The sequence below is a fragment of the Taeniopygia guttata genome, chromosome 14, assembly GCF_048771995.1.
Source record: "Taeniopygia guttata chromosome 14, bTaeGut7.mat, whole genome shotgun sequence".
Taxonomy (NCBI): domain Eukaryota; kingdom Metazoa; phylum Chordata; class Aves; order Passeriformes; family Estrildidae; genus Taeniopygia; species Taeniopygia guttata.
This window is the reverse complement of record NC_133039.1, coordinates 3,916,383-3,932,895: the sequence shown is the minus strand read 5'-3', so window position 1 is coordinate 3,932,895 and position 16,513 is coordinate 3,916,383. Positions and strand designations below refer to the sequence as shown.

The 16,513-nt window shown below is 58.3% G+C and overlaps 1 protein-coding gene across 1 annotated transcript; it reads right to left on the bottom strand.

The window, feature by feature from the left end:
* Positions 1 to 6,096: 6,096 nt before the first annotated feature.
* On the bottom strand, positions 6,097 to 15,845 carry LFNG (LFNG O-fucosylpeptide 3-beta-N-acetylglucosaminyltransferase). The gene is made up of 8 exons (XM_002195317.6): positions 15,379 to 15,845; positions 8,579 to 8,627; positions 7,653 to 7,752; positions 7,349 to 7,502; positions 7,173 to 7,258; positions 6,727 to 6,892; positions 6,418 to 6,503; positions 6,097 to 6,328 (listed from the first exon to the last, which is right to left on the bottom strand). The coding sequence occupies exons 1-8, from the start codon at positions 15,772 to 15,774 to the stop codon at positions 6,262 to 6,264; spliced, it is 1,104 nt and encodes a 367-aa protein (XP_002195353.2). The 5' UTR covers positions 15,775 to 15,845; the 3' UTR covers positions 6,097 to 6,261.
* Positions 15,846 to 16,513: the final 668 nt, after the last annotated feature.

Sequence of the window (16,513 nt, the reverse complement as noted above, 5' to 3'; positions counted from 1 at the left end):
CTGCCCACGAATCCAGTTCAGAACCAGAGAGGGCTCCTGGTTGTGACTTACCCCTCATGGTTGTGAATCCCAACAGACACCAGTTTTCCTCCCTTCACTAATAATTGACAGATGTGTCTCCCCTCTTTTTTTTTTTTTTTTTTTTATTCCCATCTAAAGGAGGAACCCACATTTTCCATCTTCATCCCTGACCTGAGATGATTAAGTCTGCTCTGTAAAGCTCTAAAAGGGCTTGGAGCAGTCAAGGGAATCTCATGGCATGAAGGAAAAGAAAGCCTAGATCAGAGTCATCAGTGTAAATATTTTACCAGGTTTATGGACTCCAGCAGGGATGGGAACATGCAAAGGCCACCTTCCTGGTGACCTCTCCCAGTGTTCTCCAGCCACCCCCAGGAGCTGCAGCTCCGCTCACCCTCTGCTCTGCTCCCAGTCCCAGCGGGAGCAGGGCTGAGCTCTCTCCTGAGCCATTCCGGGCTTGGAGAAAACAGAGGGAAGGGTGAAGTATGTGTTTGAATAAACCTCACCCTCACTCAGCCTTCAGTAGTGGTCCCTTAGATCTCAGTCCTGGGAGATAAGGCAGGGAGGGGTGCCCCGGGGGGTGCTTTGCCCTGTGGTGCGCTGAGCTGTGCTAACACGAGTGGCATCCCGTGGGTTGGTGGGTGGAAAACCATCAGGCAGAGCTGGTGGCTGTGGGACACGGTCACTGACTGCATGTCCCCATCTGCTGTCCCCTCCTGGGGTGGGAAATGGCAGGTCACGATTTCTGCTGGACGTGGCACTGTGCTGATGCTGCAGCCTGGCCCGCCCAGCTCCTTCCATCGGGTGCATTTCAGAGCTGGATTTGTGATTCTTCGGGAGTTTCATACTCTCCACGAGTCCAGGAAGGCATCAGGCAGCTGAAAATGCAGCTCATCTTTAACCCCTCCCGAAGCACCCTCGCTCCTGAGGAATGTCCCCATCTGCCCACCCCACTCCGTGGTGCTTTCAGGAGGTCGTGTCCTCTCCTTGCACTGCGAGGGAGGCCAGGACAGAGCTGAGTATCCACTGGAAAAAAATCCGCGAGCAGGGAGACTCCGAGCGGTCTGACCACGGGGGGATGCTGGAGCCCTGTGCTTGGCTTCCAGGAGGGTTTGTGAGCCGGGGCAGCCACGGGAATGCTCCATCCACGGCTCCTCCAAGCCCGTGTCTCCAGCACGGTTTGTCCCAGCACTCCAGGCAGGGACAGAGGGTGGCCTGGCTGTGTGTGTGCCCAGGCAGGGACAGAGGGTGGCCTGGCTGTGGCCAGGATGATGGAGCAGCCGGTCACACTGCTGTGCCTTCCAGAGGGGATGGATGGCGGCAGGAGCAGAGGACTTTTCCTTCTGCAGCTGGGGTCTCCATTGCTGCCTGGCTCTCACCACGACCTCAGCAAAAATCCCTGCTCAGGGATTTTTTAATCCCTCCCAGAGCGTGGAGGGCAGTGGGAGGAAGCACAGCTCCCTGCTCACTGCCAGGTGTTGCAGATGTTGGTGCTTCTCCCACCCGCTTCCTCTTCCCACCAGGCGAACCTCACGGAACCGGCGCTTGCAGCCCGTAAATCACCCGGCCACTCCTGATCTCTTCCAAACACATCAGCTCTGGGACCTGTGCATGGGTTACCCATCAGGGAGCCAGGATGGCCCCGCTGCCCAAGGCCTTCCTAACTCAACAGCCACCCTAAATAAGGGAGGCTCAGCAGGCTGATGAGGACACAGCTGGAGCATCACCCAGTGCTGACACGGTGGTGACACTGCTGCAGTGTCACTGCTGCTTCAGGTCCCTGTCCTCAGTGTGGACAAGCACAAACCCGGCACTGTTTCACTGGTGAAAGCACCGTGGTTTGGTGGGGGCTGAAGGGGGACACATCCACTGAGGAGGAGGAAGGAGGGGCTGGGAGTGGGGCTGGTCGGTGATGCCGCAGCTTTGGGGATCTCATCTGGCAGCGCCGTGGGAAGTGTTTCCAGATGCTTTTGAGATGCTCAATTTATCTCCTCCTCCACTCTTGGCTTGCCAAATGGCTACAGCAGCAGAACTGGCCCCACTGGGCAGCTGAGGCAGAGCAGAAACAGCAGTTGCTGGGAGCTTTGGGGCAAGGGGGATTGGTTTTGATAGATTCAAGGCTGGTCTTAAAAGTCAGGAAGGGAAAAATAAACTTTGTAGGGCTTTTGGGTTATTTATTTTAACCACCTGCATGTTATGCAGGGGTGGGAAATAGTAGAAGGGTGAAAAAAATAAGGGGGCAGTGGTTGAGAGCTACTCTGCACATCCCCGTGCTGAGTCTTGGCCATCCCACAGCCATCACTCTGCTGCAGGGCTTTGCAGCCCCTCGCCCCAAGGCAGACAGTGCTGGTGGTGGATTAAATCATCTCCAGCTGCACAGAGGTGGTGGGATGTAGATCATGCCCCCACGGGGGTCCCAGCACTCTCCCACCCAGCACTGGGACAGGCAACTCCCAAAGCTGCAGCTGCATGCATCGCTCAGGCCCTGTGATTCGGATGCTTTTATGTTCATTTCCCACAAATATTCCAGTTTTCTGGGCCAAAGCAGCTGGAAGTGGCTCTTGGAGCCAATTCACACAAGTTTTGTTGTCTCCTAACACTGCCCTCCCACCCCAAGTCTCAAGCACTTCTCGCTGCTCTCAGTACCAGGATGGGTGTTTGTCCCATCGCCGTGCACACGGTCCCTGGTGAAAGTCCCCACAGCCAGGCTGGGAACACAGTGACTCACACGGAGTCTGGGACTGCAAGTGACCCAAATGCAAATTCAACCAAGAAAAAAAGGAGGTTGGAAACAGCAAAAGGGACAAAACCAGTGTGTGACTCTCTGCCCTCAATGTTGCAACCACCCAAAAATGGGGAAAGTCTTCAGCCAGGCACAGTGCTGGAGCATCCCTTGGGCACAGTGCTGTCAACAGCAGCAGTCCCTCCATAGTGGCAGTGTCCCCAACAAGCCTGGCTTGTCCCCACCCCATCACCACACACCAGACTCTCCAAAAGGTACAGCTGCCTTATCAGCTGCCTCGAGCAGGCGAGAGTAAACAGGACGTCCCACACCAGCGCCGGGGTGCAGATGAAAGCAGCCTGGCCTGCGGAGTCTGCCAAGTATGCGAGAGCAGCAGGCTTTGCTTTTGTTTTCCTTTTGTTTATTAATGCCTGTATTTATTTACTTTTCAGCCCACGAGTAGGGAAAGGAGGAGGGAGAGGCTGGGAGCCTGGTGGGAGACAAACTGGAAGGTTGGTGAGCTGCCTTCCCCCACTCCTGAAGGCTCAGTGGAGTATATTTCGTTTTACTTTATTATTTTATTTTATTTTATTTGTACCTTTATTTTTTATTTGTGTTTATTTTACTTTTTAAGCCCCAGCAAGGAGTTGCACCATGCCCAGCATCCCCCCAGCCTTTACCCCTGCTAGGGGCTCCTGTTCCTGGCAGCAGCATCCCAACCCCAAGCCACAGCCCCTGGCTGCCCAGCACCTCATGGGCACTTAACCCACATCTCCCCATCCTGTCTGGGCTGCAGGGGAGGGTCAGGCTCAGCGAGGGTGACAGCACCACTGCTGGGAAGTGCCCACGCTGCCAAAACCGCAGCCTGTGAGCAATAGGAAAACCCGTGGGGGAGCAGATGGGGCTCGGTGTCACAGCTTCCTGTGCCTGACACAGGTCCCTGAGCTGACCCTGCACCAGAGGAGGCCTGAGGGGCACCAGATCCTGTACCCAGCATACCATCCCTGGCCCCAGGCAGCTGGGGGAAGGCAGCACTCTGTCCATCCACCCTTCCCTTCCTCCAGGGCAGATTTTGGGGTGGCCGGGTCAGGCAATGCTGGTTCTCCGAGGTGACACACTCTCAGCCAGAGCCTCACCTCACCAAGGGCTGCAGGGGTTGGGGGACTTCTGATTTTTGTGGCCGTCTGAAGGGTGAGCGGGTTGGGAGGAGGGGTGGCTGCTTCAGCACACACCGATTTCCTGCCAGGCTGTATTTTTAGCAGGGCCAACCCTTGATAACCCAGAGATTCAAGTGAAACTGTGAAGTAAGTAAGTGTGCCTCGAAAAGAAGAAAAAAAAAAAAAAAAAAAAAGGGTGCTGGCTCTGCAGGAAGGCGAGGAGGAGGGGATGGCACAGGTGGAAGCTGGTACCAGTGACACAGACAGGACTGGTTTGGGGAGTGGAGGGGGCAGATCTTAGGCTATCTCCACAGCCCATGAAAGCTGGGGCTTGTTTCTGGCAGGTGGATGCTGAGTGTTGGCTGAAACTGTGGTGGAGAGGGTGAGGGGAGGGCTGGGGGGGAAGGGGCTCCTCCTCCTCCTCCCCCGCAGCCCCCAACCTTCCCACGCACACGCCTGCCCGCCGGCTGTTAACAACACCCTGCTAACAACCGGCTCTCACCTCATCCCCAACCCTCCCTCCCACCCCTGAGCCTGGGAAAAACCAGCCCCGAGGTGCCAAGCCCTGCCCGAGCCTTTTGGGAAGGGGAAGGAGGAGAGGACCCTCACAGCCTGGGATGCAAATGGCCAGCAGGATCCCAGGACCCGTGGGAAAAAAGGGACGGAGGTGCAGCCCCTCCTCCGAGCATCCCTGAGAGCTCGGCCAGAGGTGACAACATCTGCAGGGGATCAAGGGGTGCTCAGAGCAGCACATCCATAAAGAGACACCGGAGCCCGGGACCAGGTGACTGTGGTCAGCAAAAAAAGCCGCTTTATTGGTGACCGCTCCCACGGGAACCCCGTGGCAGCGATCGGGTTCAGGTCCCTGAGAACACACTGTCCATGCTGGTTCCCCTTCCCACATCTATTGCTTTAAACACATCCTAGTTACAGAAAGCACAGAGTGACATTCCAGATACTGGAACATATAAATTAAGGTAAGTGATAGTTACAAGACATCGCAATTTTTTTTTTTTCTTTCTTAAACAGATTATCAAAGGTCGGGGATTTTTCTTTTTCTGATCCACAGAAAATGTATAAAAAGCATTTTAAAATCTACATATTTCTCAATGTGTTTTTTTCTTTTTCTTAAAAAAAAAAGGCACAGTAAAAAAAATACTGGCTCAATAACATATTTACAACACACCCATTATGGGCTATTTTCACTCAGCTTCAAGTTGGAAATGTTCAGCTCTAGCTCGGCCCAGGGGCAGAGAGAGGGCTGATGTTGGCAGGCAGGGCAGCTCTCAGAGGATGCAGGGTCCCTCTCCCTCCCTGGATAAATCCCTCTCCATCAGGAAGAGCACAGTGGGAGGGCTGAGAGATGCTGCCCGCCTGTGGCAGGTGCCTCCTGGGCAGCACCCACTACCAGGGCAAGGCTGCAGGATGCTCTGGCCCTACAGGGGACACCCACACAGTCCCCAGGCAGACCTCGAGGTGTTCCTTTGCAGAGCTGCAGGGCTGCCCGAGCAGCACTGGAGGGAGACCCTGGACAAACACGGTGCCCACCCCACTGCAGCAGCTCTGGAAAATCCCTCCTCCCACGCCTGTAATTACAGAGACTCTTTACACCAGTCTCTAGATATTTCACCCACCGATGCTGCTGCTTCAGCCGTGAGGGGGGAGCTCTGGGAAATGGAGTTCACACCAATACCGGCTCCCAGCCACCCCACTGTCTCCCTCCAGTGAGGCTGTGGAGCACCCAGCAGCTTTGCAGGACCCTGGAGGAGCCATTGCCATGGCCAGAGGTTTCCCCTGCCCACCTCTTGCCTGCTGTGCCTGCCTGCCGAGCCAGGGAGCAGAACTCACAGGACCCCACATCCCAGCTGGGAGCCAGAGCTTCGCTGCTGAGATTTTGGGACTGGGAGAGAGGATGGGCTGGGTGAGGGGTTATGGGAGCGGGTTGGGAGGGTAGATGCAAAGAAGGGAAGAACACACCAAAAAAACTTAACATTTGAAAGGAAAAAAAAAAAACATCAAGGAGAAGCAAGCCCGGGGTGGGGCAGGGCCCCGCGCTGCGGCCGCTCCCCACGCATGGCGTGGGGCCCGCCAGCCGCGGGTGCCCGTGGGTAAGTGCTCAGTTCCCGTCCCTCTCGCCATCCCGGCCGGAGCAGGCAGCGGGCACGGGCAGCCGGGCAGGCGGGGCAGGGGCAAGGGGCCGCACAGCAGCCTTCAGTACACACACACTGTGCAATACCACAGCAACGACGTCCGTCCGTCCGTCCGCCTCGCGGCGAGGCCGGACCGACACACCCGCACGCAGGTCCCGCACGCCCGTCGGATACCGGGGAAAGTCGGGACGAGGTTGGAGGGCACGTGCACCTCCTAGTAAACCATGTTGGTGGGGCACCACGGCGTGTCGGGGTACAGCAGGCAGTGCACGGAGCGGAACCTGAGGAGGAGGAGAGGAGCAAAGCTGAGCACGGCACAGCGGCGGCCCCGCGGCAGCCCGGCTGGGGGGAACAGGGGCTCCCAGCTCACCTGGATGGGTCCTCCTCGACGGAGAAGGCTCCCTTCATGTGGATGGAGTTGCGCTTGTTTTCGAACATGCCATAGCTCAGTGTCACCTGGGGGGCAAGCACAGAGAGGTGAAGTGGCCAACATGGCCATAAGGATCAAGCAGAGGAAAGGGGAGCTGCAAAATTCACCCCATTTCCCAAAGTCTCCAGTGACACTTTGCATCACCCCACAGTGATAGGCCGATGGGGCTTTTCCCCTCTGCTGTTTTGGTCACACACCAATCAGTATCTTAGTTTTGATGCCCAAGTTTTGGGTGACAATTTGTGGTACCTGTTTGTGGATCTCTGACTTGGGCACCTGGTGGAGGTTCTCCAGGTGGGAGTGGAAGAGGTTGCTCCTGATGAGCTTCACGCCCAGCACGGACTCGATGATGTAGCCGATGGTGCAGTCGTCAGGCAGGCGGATCTTCTCTGCAGTGCTCATGAAGTGACCCCCACTGCGGGGAGACAGAGAGGGGCTGCAGAGGAGCAAAGCCCAGGGGATGTGGGCACCCTGTGGGATTCTGGGCTTGGCCAGTGGGTGCCCAGCTCTGATTAAAAATCACTCTGGGGGAACTGAAACCCTTCCCAGCTTGTTTCCAAGCTCCCTGCAGACACACCCAGAAGAGAGAGAAAGGTTGTGGGACATGGTCCAGCACCCATCCCCAAAAATGTCACCTCTCTGTGCCCTGGCGACCATGAGGATTCCCCCTGGGAGTGCAATGCCAATGCTCTTACCTGGCCCAAGGGCTCATCTTCAGTGCCAGCCCCCGGCTGATACAGAACCCTGCTCCACCCGTGGCAAACCAGAAATGCACAGGATGCTGCGAGAGAGGGGAACCAGCGCAGTGAGACAACAGCTCCTTCTCCACGCAGCCCAAATTAAAGCAGCCCCACGCTCTCCCCACGCTCACCATCTTGTTCTCACTGATCCTCTCTGTAGCCTGGATGGGCCGGTCCAGGCTGGGCTTCCCAATGTAGATGTCCTGTGTGTGCAGGTAGCTGGAGAGCAGCTTCACCAGCATCCGCACGTTCACGTAGTTGTCATCGTCCACGTGGCAGAACCACCTGCAGTGACAGCAGTGTCACACCCACCCGGGGCAGCTGCCCAGTCCCCACGCTGAGGAACAACCCCAAAACCACAAATGGTCTCTGTTGGCACCATCCTGCCCCCCTTCAGCCCTGGCATCCCCCACAGCAGCCCCGGGCACCGCTTACTTTCTGCCAGACTCGATGAACTTGTCGTACTCCACGGCCATCTTGCAGGACAGGGCCTGGCGGCTGTGGGCAGCCGAGCAGTTGGTGTTGATGACGTTTCCTGTGGGGAAAAAGGAGGGGTCAAAACCCAGCATTGGTGCATCCCACACCTCCCCACACACTCAAACAGTGACACTTCACCACACATGTCCCAGGTGTGCCAGGGGGATGGAAACTCATGGGTGGCCCCGATGCTCAGTGACCCACATTGTTGTTGTTTTGGGCAAATGACAGATTTTTTGGGGGAAGGCCTTTTTTTCCATGTGAGAGAAGGGAAGGGATGAATAAGGAATGTGGATGCAGCAGATGCACCACAGATCAGCCCTATCCACTAGCATGATGTCACCCCACATCACCTTGCCCAGGGTGCACCAGCCATCCTGGGGGTGAGGGGGTGTCTATGAGTCCTGAGCTTGCCCAGGACATGGCAGCAAAAATCCTGCCCTATTTTTCTTGCCCAGCTCAAAGTCAATCACTTCCCAGCCTGAAAAGGACTCATTTGCATGGGGAGAATAGACCACGCTGACCCCAGCCCGGAAAATGCTCCCATGAAACCCTGTCTGCGTTGCTGTCAATCCCAACTCACCCCAGGGACAAAGTGGTGCAAAGGCACCCCACCCTGTTACTGTGATCCCCAGCAGCACCATGCAGGGGATGGGCTGGGCTGACTGGGAAGCAAACGTGCCCCCAGATGGGGCTCCCAAGCAGAGGGTGCTTTAGGCATCATCACCGAAACAAATTGTGTCATTCTCAACCCACGTTCCTGTGACAAGGGCTTTTTCAGAGTTCCCAGGGCAGGCCCCACGCCAACCATGCTCCACAGGTGGGAGCTTTTCAGGAGACCTGGCCAGGTCACACACACAAAGGGACAAGAGCCACAGACTCACGTGCTTGCTTCTTCAGCTCCTCATCCTCCCCGTCAGTGAAGATGAAGGTCTGAAAGAGAAGACAAAGCACCTCTGAGGACCAAGGGACTGAGACCGTGTGGCTCTGGATGTGACACAGCACCCCTGGGCAGCACCTGGGACCAGTTCCTCCAGGAAGCTGGTGGTGACTTCTTCCCCCTTGTCAAAACCCCAAGGGGCACTGGAGAGTTGGCAGCCACACAACACACCCAGCTTCAGAGCAGGACGGGCGCTGAGCTCCCCTTGGGAGCAAACCCCAGCCCCCACACAGAGCATCCCCATCCTCCTGCCTTTTGCACGGGGCAGCAGCTGGCAGGGAGGTGTTGGGGGCCACGGGGGCTGTCCCCAGCACATGGGAGGCGGGGGCACGGAGGGGAGCAGGTGCAGAGCGGCCTGATCTGAGCGGGGATTTCAGCCTTGAGCCGGCGCGCGTGGCCGGGGTGCCGGAGCAGCCTCCCGGGCAGGTGTGTTTGCCCATGGCGCCAACTCCCAGCCGCGTCCCCACCTGTGTCAACAGCACGTGGCTGTCCTTGGCCACTTGCACAATACCTCCACGAGTCCTCTGTGCCCCCCAAGGGGGCTGAGATGTGCCAGTGAGTGCCACTCGCCAGCCCCGAGGAGGGGATGGGTCCCCACTGCCCCATCCCAGCACAATCCCACGGTGCCAGGCAGCACCCGACCGCCTCCCTGGGCCCCTGAGCTGCCTGCCCGGCTGCACTCCTCTATTTACACAGCTAATTCCTGGCATATGTCACCCAGGAAGGAGAGCTGGAGGGGCTGCTCTGGGCCTGGGGAAGGACGAGAAGCAGGAGGAGAGAGCAGGGGGTGGGAAAGGCATCGCCATCAATCAGCGGGCAGCAAACAAAGCTGGAGGAGAGAAACCACAACCAGCTGCCAAGCGCTATTAAAAACCAGACGTGCACAAAAGGGCAAAGGAAGAAAGACAAAAGGGGTGGGGGGAAAGGCAGGAGGCAGCAGAGGGGGGACGATGGAGCGCTGGGGATGGTGAATTACAAGTGAGCTGGAAACTGGGTGCCACCCCGCAGCCGGCCCCGGGAACGCGCTGGGGTTTTGTGGCTTGTTTGAGGAGCTGGGTACAATAGTGGGGTTGACTTTACTCAGCGAGGAGAGTTAAGCGGGCAGCAGTCATTAGCATACAGCTGCACTGGTTAACCCGGCCCTGTTTGCTCAGGTCCCCAGCCGGGGCTGGTGGGGAGAGCCCCGGAGCTGCAGTGAGGCTCAATGGGAGGGGACGGGGCTACAAGTGACCTTTGGGGCTTGAAAAGGATAAAAGAAAAAGTGGGGGGAAAAAAAATGATGGAGGGGGTGGGAAGGCAAGTTCCCACAAATGCACAGCCTGCTGTGGAGCCTGGCTTGTGGGCAGGGACAGAGGTCAGGAAGGCTCTGAGGAAAGGGGATGGGGAAGTGCTGGTGAGGAGGGGACAGCTGGGGGACAGGGACCCATCAGCTGCAGGGCCAAGGATGCCCGTGGTTGCTGTGTCTCCATGGACACATCGCTGCTGGGGTGGCACAAGGTCAGTGCTGCGTGTAGGGAGGGGGGGTGTCACCCCAACCAACTCGGGGTACAGCTGCGGGTCCCCATTTCCCCCAGGTGCTCAGGGATGGGTCAGGCAACTACTTGGGGTACAAATTGAACCAGGGCAGCAGGACAGCATCCAAGGATGCCTGAGACAACCCCATCACACGGAGGGGTTGGCACTCCAGCCCAGGTTTCCCTGCTGGGGGTGCAGGGAGCACACAGCCTGTGCACAGGCGAGACAGAAAACGTTTGCTTGATTAGCTCAGAAGCGCCGTCCAGCAACTGCCTTCAGCTGCTCCAAAAATAACCCCACTACTAATCCTGCACTCAGCCTCTATAAATAGACCACAGGGACAATTGTTTATTAGTCGCCTGCACCGAAACGTTTCATCCTACCCAGGCATCTCCCCTCAGCCTCTCCCCACACACATCCCTGCAATATTCCTGGTGTGGGTGGACCAGGTGGCACCTCAGGGACTGGGACAGGGGCACAGAGCTGTAAGTCACCCCATGTGGGCACCTACTGGGGCCTCACAGGTTTCCCACATCCCTCCCAACACCACCATCACATTCAATTAAAACAAAAACAATTAAAGGCTTAATTTTTAAAATTAATTTTATAATTAATTTGTGTTTCTTGGATGGGACATGCACCCTTTACCTGGGGTTGCAGGGGAGAGGAGCAGAGGTGACAGCCAAGCCTGGGAGGGAATAGGCCAGGAAAGGAGAGAACAAGTGAAAAACATGAATCCACCTTTAGCATCTCCCAAGTGGGATGCCAGATGTGAGGGCAGCGTCCAGTTTATAGTGCTGCAAGTGGACACTGCAGCCAACATCCCCTGTAAACCACCTCCTCCAAACCCAGCAGGGCCAGAAAACACTCCCAGCCCTTACAGCCACCTCTCTCCCACTTGGCTCCTGTGCCAGACACAGCACCGAGGGGTGCAAGGACCTCTTGGACCACCCCCCCAGTAACTTTTCCTGCAGGGTGCAAGAGAGGAAGGGCCCGCTGCACCCCCCCAACCCCTGCAGGAAACCTCATTGTTCTCAGAACTGCAGCTTCAAGAAACACAGGATGCCAAATCCCTGCCGAACAATAGCTGCCAGCGCTCCTCGCAGCCCCGCACAATGCACGGACCCCCGGCCGGGACTCGGCGGCACCCGGGATCCAGAACGGGCTCAGCCCCCCCAGCTGCCCGCCAGGAGCCAGGCAGCCGCCGGAGCCCCCCACTGCCTCCTCCTCGCCCTTGGAGAGGGCTCCTTTTTTATTTTTCTTTTCTTTCCTCGCCTTCATTTCTCCTTTCAGGGTGACTCATTTCCCCTGCGCTGCCGGAGCTCGTGGGTGCTCATGTGGGTGCTGCACAAGCTGTCCCACCAGCCAGGGCCACCCCGGGGTCATCGTGGTACTCGCTGTGCCACCCGGCTGAGGGGTTCTGTGACTTCCCAGGGTGACACATTCTCTGCATACCCCATGCCTGCCACCATCCCACCATCCCACCCACCAAAAGGGGAACCTCGGCCAGGCAGGCACCCCGTGACTCTGTGCTGCACAAATCCTGAGCCTGTGCCACATCCCACTTCCCCATGCTGGGAGAGGATGGAGCACCCCAGTACCCTTTTCACAGCCACCCCACTTGGTGCTAAGGAAAGGAGGCAGCAAGAGGCGCTGGTGGGTGGGGGAGCTCAGTCTCCAGCTGGGTGAGTGGCTCTGGATGCTGCCAGAGCTGCCCAGCTTTGTGTCCCCACAGGAAAATCTCTTCTTTTCCCTCTAGCCTCGGGGTTTAAGGGGGGAAATCCCCACCTCTCTTCACCAAGTTGGGAGCAGTGTGATGGCGATGTCCCTGCAATGACAGCGTGCCACGATGGCAGCAGCCCCAGTCCATGGTGGTGGCTCTCCCCAGGACCAGGGGCAGGTCTGTGCTGGCACAGGATCCCATGGCTGGGACCTGCAGAGGCGGTGAAGGGGCTTGCAGGGCCGCGGGCCCTTCCTCCCCCCTGCTCCTTTCAGCAAGAGGAAGAATCCTCCACTGTAATTTTAAATGTTATAATTTTTTAATAACCTCCTCCCAAACAATGAGCTCATTGTGTGGCAAGGGTCCCCCACCCTCCCGCCGGGTGCTCCACGCGCCGCTCACCGGCTCCAGGGCTTTTATGGGCAGGGACAGCAGCAGCGTTTGGGACAGGGCAATTAAGGGGCTCCCACCCCTTAAACCCACACAGGCTGCCCCGGGGGACGGCAGGGAGGGACCCTCACACTCCATCCGAGTTCAACAGTGCTCAGCAGGCCCTGGCACACAGCCCAGGGCCGGGGGGAGGCAGCTGCACCGCGGAGCTGGTTTGGGATGAGCAGTCCCTGGTGGGAGCGAGACTCGCATGCCAGCACACTCCGGCGTGTGGGTGGGGACCCTGGCCAAGGTGCTAGAGAAATTTGGGAGCCGCCGTGGTGCTCTTTGGAAGGCAAACCCGCTCGCTTTGCCCCGAGAGCAGGAATTTTTCAAAGGCTGCAATTACCGCGCCGCCGAGCGGAGGCAGCCGGCGGATCCCACGGCTCAGCCCCCGCGGGCTCCGGGGCGTGTGCCGAGCTGCCTGGGTGCCTCTGTGCTGCCCCAGGGACACCCAGCCGCCTTCAGGGCAGCCCCAGGGGCAGCAGAGGTGTCTTCGGTGCTGGTCAAGAGATTTGGACTTGCTCCTGTCCAGGGTTTCTGCTTAATGGCCATTTTCCTCCCCGCTATCTTTCCTTTCAAGTGCAAAGTTTTTCCAGCATCCTAAAGATACTGAGACAGCTGGAAACTCAAAGAGTGGAAAATCCATAACTCTCCTCCAAAAGCAGCTTGTCCAGCCTGTGTTGTGCAACCCAAAGAGATTTAGAGAATAGGGATGTGCTCTCCCTGCGCAGAAAGGCAGGAAGGAGAAGAAGGTGCCCTTTGCAGTGTCTTGGAGGTGACAGAGGGCAGGAAACAGGGACTATTGTGGGCAGAACAAAGAGCAGCCAAGGAAGGACACAATGGCTGTTCCCCCTATCTGCCAGGGCCCAGGCAGGAGGTACCTGCTGGATTTAACCCCTTCTCAGCACTGTCTGCATCCCTCCTGCCTGGCTAATGAACAGCCAGAGGGAGGCTGGGGTTTGAGCGAGAGGCAATCAGGAGAAAGAGACCCAGCATCAGGCAAAGGAGATTCTCAGCCCTTGGGCAGGAACTTCCCCGCGTTGGTGAGGCAGCTCACACGCCTGAGCACCGTCAGTGAAACCCAGAGTGAGAGAGGATGAGCAGAGACAGGCCTGACTCAGACCAAGAGAGACGTTTGAGGGAAGGCAGTGCCCCACTGCCACCAAATCACCCTCCTGGGATGGAAACCAGGGGGCCAAGCAAGGAGGAGATGCAGGAACTGAAGAGAAGTAAGAGAGAAGAGCCCCATAGCACCAATCCCACACTCTGCAGGCAAAAAAACCCCAACCTGATGCCAAGTTTGGGGAAGCTCAGGGCGCCTCAAAGCTTCCCAGGGACAGAGGCTGTGTCAGCATGGGAAGAGCGGAGCCGATCACCCCCAGCAGCGCAGCCTCATCCCCTGTGCCTCCATCCCACAGCTCTGCTTTGCTCCACAGGAGTTCAGGCTGCCTCCAGCTCTCTCGGCAGCTCCTTGTCCTCAAGTGCTGTACAAGAGGCGTCACTCAGCGGCTTGGCTTGTCAGGCAGGCACCTCGCAGGGCTGCGGCCCCCCTGGCTTCATGGCCCTCATCTCTAGGCAACCTGACCTGGACACGGCCGGCTCCGGCTCCCTCGTTCCCATGGAAAGTGCCACACAAGAGGCTGCGAAGCCTTTTCTCTGCGCCAGGAGAAAAGGGGCTTTGTTAGCTTGCCCAGGGGGACAGCGTGAGAGCCGAGCCTTAGGGCTCTGGGAATCCAAACGGACAAACGAAGCACAAAAAAAAAAAAAACCTAGAAGAAAGCCGGAGCTCACAAGGGGGAGAAGAAAAAAAAGAGCAGCCATTCCCAGGATCATCTGTAGGTGCTCAAAGAGCGTTTCACTCCACCACCACTCACCACCCCCTCGGAGTGACAGCAGAGCATAAAAGAGGTTTCCATTAAATAACTGGACCAAGGAGAAGTGGCAGATCCAATGCCAAGCCCAGGAAACTTGGGGAAAAAAAAAAAAAAAAAAAAAACAAGCAAACAAACAAACAAAAAAAAAAACAATTTACAGGGGAAAAAAAGTAGAAGTAGCAAGAAAATTCTTGGGGTACAGTGCAGGAGCCAAGACCCCACAAGGTCCAGCAGACTTGGGTGAGGAGGGCATAGGCAGCTCAATCCTTCCCCTATGGCCTCCACCCTCAGCCACTCCAGATTTCCAAGGAAAACAGTTTGCAAGCAAGAAACTGAGTTCCATGCCAGGAGGAAACACGTGAAGACAGTAGGAAGAAAAGGTTAGGACCAGACATAACTTACTTTTGGGAAGCTGTCTAAGGGTAGAAAAACTGTCTTAGGAGCAAATGGCAAAGCACATTTCCTAAGGAAACAGTTTTTTTTTTTCCTTTTCAATTTTGCTTCAGTACTTGAAGGACAGAGTAAGGGACTGCCAGGACTCTGGGCAGGACATCAGTAAGGTCAGGAACCAGACTCGCTGGAACTGCCCCGGTGTGGGTGAGCTGGTGCAGACCCATAAGAGCTCCCAGCAACTCCAGTCCTGCCCCAGTCCCTTGTCAGGAGATCCAGAGCTTCAATCCCGGCACTCTCCCAGCCCTGGGTTGATAAACCGTGTGTCCTTCGAGCAGCACAGCTTCAGGCACCTCTCTGCAGGGGCCTGACCCGGACCGTGGCACCCACGGGCTGGGCTACACCCCTTCACCGTGCCTCAGTTTCACCAGCCGAAAGCAACCCAGACCAGCTCTGCAAAGGGAGGTGCTCAGCAGAAAGGACCCCGGAGCAGAGTTCGGGGAGGCTTCTGAGTGTGAGGAGCCAAGGTCGGGCTCTCTCCATCACCCACCCTGCAACGCTGCATTTCACCCTCCCGAAAACACAGCTGGCCGCAGAACAGCCCAGCCAGGCTCGGAATACCTCCCGGCTCAGCGATGTGGGGGAAAAGGGAAGGGCAGGTGCTATTTGCTGGGTCACGGCACCACCCGGATCGCACCGAACGAAGGGCCAGGACTGTGGCGGAGAAGCGTGGGCTCCAGCCCGCCCCGAGCCGCTCCATCCCGGCCGGCGGAGGGGACCAGCCCCGTCTCCATCCCTGTCCCCATCCCTTACCATGTCGCGGTTGCGGGAGATCCAGGTGTCGAGCAGCAGCTCTAGCCGCGCCTTGTGAAACTTCTTGGTGGTCTTGACGGCGATGAAGACATCGCGGGGGGAGATGTCCTCGGCCGGCGGCCGCGGGGGGCTCGGCGGGGCTGGGGGCAGCTCCCGCCGCGCTCGGCTCAGCCGCCCGAAGTAATCGGCGAAGCTGCGGAGCCCGGGCGGCCCCTGCGCCGCCGGGGGAGCCGCGGCCGCCGCCGCCCCCAGACTCTGCAGCGCCCGCTGCGCCCCGCCGGCCTCCCCCCGGGCCAGCCCCGGCCTCCCCGGCGGCTCCACCATGAGCACCAGCAGGCAGGTGAACATGGAGCCCACGAGGGACAGGAGCAGTTTCCTCCCGCAGCTCTTCAGCATCCTTCCTTCTTCCTGCCCTCCGCTCCTCGCCTCTCCGCGCCGCCGCCACCGCCGGCCCCCGCCGCGCCGCCGCCTTTAAAGCGCGCCCGCCCCGCCCGGGGAGGGACGGGCCCGGGGCCGCCCCACGCGGGGCGTGGGCACCGCCTGGCCCTGCCCGCGGACCCCCGCATCCCCCCCGCCAGCCCCTCCGAGCGGCCCGGCCCCGCCAGCCCCGTCCTGCCCGGTGCCGGGCTCTGCCCTGCGCATCTCCGCGCCCGCGGCCGGCAGCGCACGGCTGGGTGCGGGCAGGGTGCCGGTGCCCTCTCCTCCCTTTCCCTCGATAGCCGGGATGGGCACGCTCTGGTCCCCTGTAGCCCCCAGCGCGCTCGGAGCATCGTTCCTGCTCTGTCGGCAGCAGCGAGTGCGTTCCCCGTCCCGGGCTGCCCAAAGCTCTGCACCGAGATGTTCTCACAGCCCTGTCCAAGAGGTTTCCAGAAAGCTGACCAGCCTGACCAAACTCCAGGCATCGTCCCATCAGTCTCCTGTGAGCATAATTGAAAACAAACACACCAACCCCCCGCAAAAACCACAGCACTCCTCTCGCTTCCACCAAGCTTCATTCTGGTGGGTAAATCTGGAGACAGGGAGCCGGGAGCATCTGTTCTCATTCCTTCTTCAGGGAGACCTGGAGAGGCTCCCAGACTTGACCAAGCTCATCCTGGGCACAGCACTGTGCTTTGGAGCTGATGGACAGCCCCAA